Source organism: Nematolebias whitei, chromosome 21 (genome assembly GCF_014905685.2).
Source record: "Nematolebias whitei isolate Nwh7 chromosome 21, NemWhi1, whole genome shotgun sequence".
Taxonomy (NCBI): domain Eukaryota; kingdom Metazoa; phylum Chordata; class Actinopteri; order Cyprinodontiformes; family Rivulidae; genus Nematolebias; species Nematolebias whitei.
The window spans coordinates 29,471,943-29,478,110 of NC_056518.1; the positions used below are offsets into that span (position 1 = coordinate 29,471,943).

The 6,168-nt window shown below is 44.4% G+C and overlaps 1 protein-coding gene across 1 annotated transcript in view; it reads right to left on the reverse strand.

The window, feature by feature from the left end:
* Nucleotides 1–6,168, reverse strand: part of dnaaf9 (dynein axonemal assembly factor 9) — a 28,341-nt gene that overhangs the window by 10,800 nt on the left and 11,373 nt on the right. The window contains exons 12-27 of the mRNA XM_037695203.1: nucleotides 5,488–5,524; nucleotides 5,330–5,414; nucleotides 5,188–5,264; nucleotides 5,058–5,102; nucleotides 4,927–4,972; nucleotides 4,731–4,842; nucleotides 4,497–4,567; nucleotides 4,363–4,410; nucleotides 4,194–4,284; nucleotides 4,013–4,116; nucleotides 3,199–3,342; nucleotides 2,337–2,422; nucleotides 2,147–2,254; nucleotides 1,077–1,194; nucleotides 916–1,004; nucleotides 732–848 (exon numbers count right to left, since the gene is read on the reverse strand). Coding sequence (XP_037551131.1) covers nucleotides 732–848; nucleotides 916–1,004; nucleotides 1,077–1,194; nucleotides 2,147–2,254; nucleotides 2,337–2,422; nucleotides 3,199–3,342; nucleotides 4,013–4,116; nucleotides 4,194–4,284; nucleotides 4,363–4,410; nucleotides 4,497–4,567; nucleotides 4,731–4,842; nucleotides 4,927–4,972; nucleotides 5,058–5,102; nucleotides 5,188–5,264; nucleotides 5,330–5,414; nucleotides 5,488–5,524 — 1,378 coding nt within the window. The remainder of the gene's footprint in view (nucleotides 1–731; nucleotides 849–915; nucleotides 1,005–1,076; nucleotides 1,195–2,146; nucleotides 2,255–2,336; nucleotides 2,423–3,198; nucleotides 3,343–4,012; nucleotides 4,117–4,193; nucleotides 4,285–4,362; nucleotides 4,411–4,496; nucleotides 4,568–4,730; nucleotides 4,843–4,926; nucleotides 4,973–5,057; nucleotides 5,103–5,187; nucleotides 5,265–5,329; nucleotides 5,415–5,487; nucleotides 5,525–6,168) is intronic.

Consider the following 6,168-nt stretch of genomic DNA (forward strand, 5'->3'; position numbering starts at 1 on the left):
ATAGTGTGTGTGTATACATGTATATATTTGTTTTATAGTTTTTATTTTCTTTAAAAGTATTGTTTCCTCAAATGATTGGGGTGGCTGACAGATTAATCTATGGGGACAAGGCCAAAATTGAAGGATGAAATTGCTCCCTCCTCTCTCCAGGATCCATCACTGCGTTGCCTCGAACAAGAAAAAAAAAAAAAACCTCCCTCTGTTTTTCTCCACAGTGTAACTCCTCCACTTGAATATTTGGCACCAAAAACATTTAGGTTTACTTCATTCACCATTTAGTTCCAGTCCAGAAAAACACTCATCTCCAAAACTACAAACATTCACTGCTCAAAGAGATGGGGTCATTGGCGTACCTCTTTTTATGTCTTGGCTCTTGGCTCAGCCTGACGTGCTTTAGCTTATTCTACTCCTGTATTCTTGTTCTCCTGATCTATTGTCAGAACTGGTTCGACTGTTTTTATTTGCTTCTTTAATGCTTTAATGTTATTTGATTTAACATGTACAGAATTCAAATTCAAAAATACTTTATTCATCCCAAAGGGAACTTAGTTGCAGCAGTGTTGTTTTTAAAGTACTTAAAAAATTAAGTAGTAGTACTGCAAGGGATGTGTTTGTATATGAATACTGCTCTTTTTGATTTCAACTTTTAGGAACCTCTAAAATAACTTTTATTATTTTTGTTCCAGACTTTCTCTCCTGGTTTCAGTGTTTTGCCGGCTGAGTGTTTTTACCCAGGCGTGAGTAGCAACAGGCGTCGTTTGCTCCTCTCTCTCCTGCTCCGGAGGAAGTTGGTCAAGTACTGCTGGAGGTGCGTGGCTGAGAAGCTGTCGGGCCGATACGCTGCACACCTGCGTGTGAATCATCGACACGTTGGTTCTGCGTTTGTTCTGGTTGTAAATAAACGGTTCAACTTACCCTCCGGACTCCAGGCTCAGGCGAAGTAAACGGCTGCAGAGTTTGTTCTTGTGGCTTCCTGGGAGTCCAGTTATGATGCTGATGACAACCTGAAAACAGGAACCAGGACTCGGGTTTACAGCCAGAACGACGAGGCCTGACTGATCTGTGAAGGTTCTGACCTCGTCCCCCTGATGAGGAGCCGGGGTCCTGAGCTCGGCTGATGGGAACAGAACCTCCAGGTGCTGGTCCAGAATGGGCTCCTGACTGATGCTGCTGAGGGCGAAGTGCTGCAGAAACCTGACAAAAACCAGGAAACTGTGACCACAAACGTCTTCTGAAGACTTTTCTGCTGTTTTAGCCGTTCACACACAAACGTTCGGCTCATTCGGCTGTTGTGGCTTCTAGTTTCTGTAACTTTTATGTTTTTGAACATATTTAACTTTATTTAAAATAATACTCACAGTAGAAATACATGAAGATCTTTCCTGATCCTTTAAAAACTTCTTGTGTTCTCTCATAACTCTCCTTCAGCTGCTGCCTGTTTGTCATCTTAAGCTACCTTTAGAGTTTTGCTGCTGTTCTGCTACTTTAAGCTTTCAACCAACATTCTGCTACTGTGTTTTGCTAGTTTTGTTACTTTTAGCCTTCAGCTACTGCTTTGCTAAGTTTAGCTTTATTATCCATTTGCTACTTTAACTCTTGAGAATTTTAGCTGATGCTTTGCAAATTTTAGCCCTTGTTTTGCCTTTTTTACCAAATGTTTTATTTATTTTCATTTACCACTTGTTTTGTTACGTTTATCTACTGGTTTGCTAATTTTGGCTTTAGAATCTGTTCTGCTGCTTTTACATTCTAGCTACCGTTTGGCTGCTTTTAGTTTCTGACTACTATTCGGCTGCTTTTGGGTTCTAGCTACTTTTCAGCTTTTAGCTTCTAGCTAATGTTCTGTTGCTTTTAGCTTCTAGCCATTGCTCTGCTGCTTTTAGCTTCTAGCTACTGTTCAGTTGTTTTTAGATTTTAGCCACTGTTCTGCTGCTTTAGCTTCTAGCTACTGTTCTGCTGCCTTTAGCTCCTAGCTGTTGTTCTGTTGCTTTTAGCTTCTAGCCACTGTTAGGCTGCTTTTAGCTACTGTTGTGCTACTTTTAGCTTCTAGCTACTGTTAGGCTGCTTTTACAACTGAAGACGCCCCTCCCAAGGCCAGAAACCAAGGGAAAATGCTGGGTCAGTGTGTGGTTCTGTGTGTCCTGACATTGTTTGGGTCGGTACCGGTACCAGCTGGTACCAGGTCTTCAGGCTGCTCCTGCGTTTGGCCACAGGTGGCTCCTGAGCGTCGTGAAGCAGCTGCAGTTTGTTGTGCCTGAAATAAAAAATATGAATAATCTTTAAAAACTTTTGATTTCTGACAACTTAAAGCTGAAGGTCCCGGCTCGGTTCCTCACAGGTTCTGTTGGTCTGAGGACAGCTGGTCCCGGTCCAACAGCTGCACTCTGAGTCCAGACTCAGAACGTTTCCACACAGATAAAACCTACGAGAGGAGAGACGGTTCAAATAAACAGAACTTTATTGTTTCAGGAACATAAACAACATGTTTGCTGTGATGGAGGACACAACTTGTAATGAAATAGAGCAAAGGGCCATAACTCTGGTAAGATAAGGTGCAACACAAAGTAACAGCAGGAATAAAACCTCTCCAGGGTGGTCAGACTTCCTACCAAGCTTCATCAAGTTCCTTTACAACATGAATAACAAGCTGAGCTGGCGAGGAAAATCTAACGGACTTGAGCCGTGACATCATATGACTCTGGAGGTATAACAGTGACTGGGGGTGGCACAGTAGCTCAGTGGTCACTGTCTCGTAGTCCTGAGGCTGTGGTTTCGAGCCTGGGTTGGGAAAGAAATATAATCTGGAATAAAACAGTCACCAAATCTTTCTTTAGGAGAGCCGACTCGTGAAGAAGGGTGCAGCCGAAAGAAAAACAACATCTGTTAAAAAGAGTACAGCGTCTGGTACATTAAACACTAAAAAGGATTGTTGTAGCCATTTTTATTTTTGTTATAGGTCAACAAGCTGCAGTGGCCATTTTGAAACAAGTTGATTGCAAAGGTTATACCAGTAGTTGCTGTACATCCGTGGTTAATTTGAGAGTTGTATTAAAATATGTCGAGCAGTTTCTAACAAACAGATGAACACGTGAACTGAAGGACAGGGCTGACACATTATGTCCAGGAGCAGGAAGTCAGTTCAGGAGCAGTAAATGTTTTTTTTTAATAAAACATTTCCATAAAGAGCTGGAGTCTCACCTTGGAGTAGAAGGACCTGTGACTCCTGGACCTGGGCTGAAGGGCAAAGACCAGACTCTGGTCCCGGCTGTGCAGGGGGAAGGGGAGGTGTGGCAGCAGGCTGGCATCGTACTCTACGAACAGAGAGGCCACGCCCACCGAGTCCTAAAGACAACAGGTCACATGAGGAAATGTAAACAAACAACAATGCTGCACTTTGAGTCATAATGTTACAAACAGAAGTGTCAAACCGGGCAGTTTGAAAGAGTTTACTCCGGTAGTTAAAGTGAAATGTGGGTACGCACACATTGTAAACAATCTGATGACAACACGAGGCTTGAGTCGCATGACTAGTCTGTGTAACAAATATGGTGGAACCAGACGAGAGCAGAACCTCGAAGAACACGTTTAGGAGGAAATATCCTCATTGAAAAAGAAGCGCTCCAGTGAGACAACTGTCAGGATTAAACATGGAGCAGAGCGGCGCTCAAACACTCGATGAAAACTTCTGACGGACCGGGACCAGCTGTATGTAAACATGTGACACCTTAACTGCTGAGAGAAAGAAATATTTCGTGGGATTTGTTTCTTCTGCTGTTTATCTTTAGTCGGTCATGAAGACAACAGGTCCAGGAGAGAAACCTAGACCTCCAGCTCCAGACCAGAGAAGACACAAAATCCCTCCAGAGTTCTGGGTCTGCCTCAGGGTCTCCTCCCAGTGGGATGAGCCCAGAAAACCTCAAAAAGGAGGTAGATGAACCTCAGCTGACTCCTTTTGATGAGGAGGAGCAACGGCTCCAAACATTGAGCACGTTTGAACAGTTTTAAGTCCCACCGGGTCGTAGAAGATGATGTTTGTGATGTGGCTCTTGGAGACGGTGATGCTCCCAAACTGAGAGTGGACAAACAGGAGGCCCTCGGAGAAGAAAATGAGTTTCCCTGAAGGGAGAAGGAACTAAATAACTGCTGCTGAAACACTGACGTGACTTCAGACCTCATCGTGTTTGAGGTCTCACCTTCTCCAGGAGAGGACAGATGTCCGCTGCAGAGGATGTACGCAGCGTCTGCTGCCGTCAGAGCAGCTCCCAGGAAGCTCCCGTCCTCCTCCTGGGTCAGAAAAATATGTTTCAAGCTGAAATCTCAAACATTTTCTGGTCCTGATGTGGTCCGGGCTCCTGAACTCACTTTAGCGAGCTGCTGGGCCTGCTCAGACCGCCTCACATCCGACTCCATCTGAAACCAAAACACAAGCAGCAGTGAGACCCAGCCCCCCCAACGGTTCCTGGGATCACACGAGTCGTGGCTCCGGCCCAACATACCAGCCAACAGGCGTACCGGGGGACGGTTCCTGTCAGGACGGTGAAGCAGCTGTCTGAGGACGCGGTGCCATCTACAGAACCACCATGGGGACACAGATGAAGGACATTTCACACACAGCTGGACTTCGACTGACCGTGACCTCTGGATTCAAACTGCTCGTTATCTAAATCTAATTTTCATCTCAGACTCGATCCATTCTAATAAGATCGGGTCTAATCTGATCCATACTGAACCTCTGTGCTGAATGTTGATGCTGGACTCCAGGAAGGACTCGGAGAAGACCACGGAGCCGAGGCTCCCCGTGTTCCTCTGCAGATCGGGGACATCGTGGACGATCATGGACGCCTGTTTGAATCAAAGTCTTATTGCTGACAAAGTGAAACTCTGCGAACAAGAGCAGATTTAATCTGAATTTATAATCCATCTTACTGTTTTTACGACGTAGCGGCTGCCTTCGTCAGTCAGAGGAATGATCCTGGAATGAAATCAGACAGTTTGTGTGAAAGCACGTCTTCTGAAATAACTACATAAATAAAGAAAGGAAGGAACATGACACCAACGTGCCCTGTTGGTTCACAGCTTGAATGCTGAAAGCACATCTGGACCTGCGGACACAGACAGAATCCAATAAAAACACTTATCTTAGTTCTGGTGTTGCATAAAATAAAAAAGTCAGAACTCCATCGGTACCTGAGAAAACTGCGGTAGTGACCTAAACTGGCCGAGTCCAGCGCCGTCAGGAAGGTGTTCTCCGCTACATCTTTAGCCTGAAACAGGAAACATCAAATTAAAGCACGTTTATGCTAACTCTGTGTAAAATTCCTGCTCTTGCCTTTGTCAGGCTGGAGGTGGAGGAGAAACATTTGATGCCTGAGAGGACTCCGCCAACCACAGCCGAATAAATCTGAGACAAAACCCTGAAAAGAAAAAATGAACTCAGCCCAAAACAGAAAGGAACACGGAGCAAAGCGAACGGATGGAATCACTTACAGGACGTCTGCTTTGATCTGCTCTGATGGTGGAGCGCCTGGTGAATCAAACAGTTCCCATGAAAACAGAATAAACCTGCAGCGCTTCACTCGTTACTTCAAACCGACGGGAAACGGATTTGTACGCTTCATAATATTCAGCAACATGGTTGTTAATAAAAGTACTAAAGAACATTTTATAAAAAACAATGAGAAAATCTTTACACTCCAACAAATCTGCAGTTAATGGTTCCAAAAGTTTCCACCCCCACAAAAAAGTTCACAGACTCGTGACCCAACTTTTTATATATGAAGTATAAAAATACAGTAGTCCCTCGCTACTTAAAGGTTCGTTTTTCGCGGACTCGTTCTATCGTGGTTTTTCAAAATAAGGATGAGCTGCATGATCGGCATGTAATTTTTATTTAAAATAAATTATTTTAAATCATTTAGCACCTGTGTGCAGCCCACAGCTGTGGGAGAAGCTTCCTCCTGCAGCTGATCAGCTGATCTCCGCTCTGCAGAAGAGATCAGCTGCAGAGCGGAGAAGTGGGCGTGGCCAAGAGCACTGGCAGATGGCAGAGTGCAGCCGGAGGCAGCGAACTGAAGTCATGACATTCTGTGATCTTTTAGAGCGTTTAGTTTAGAAACATTGTTTAGAATATTGCAAGATTGTAAAACACACACACACACATTTATATAT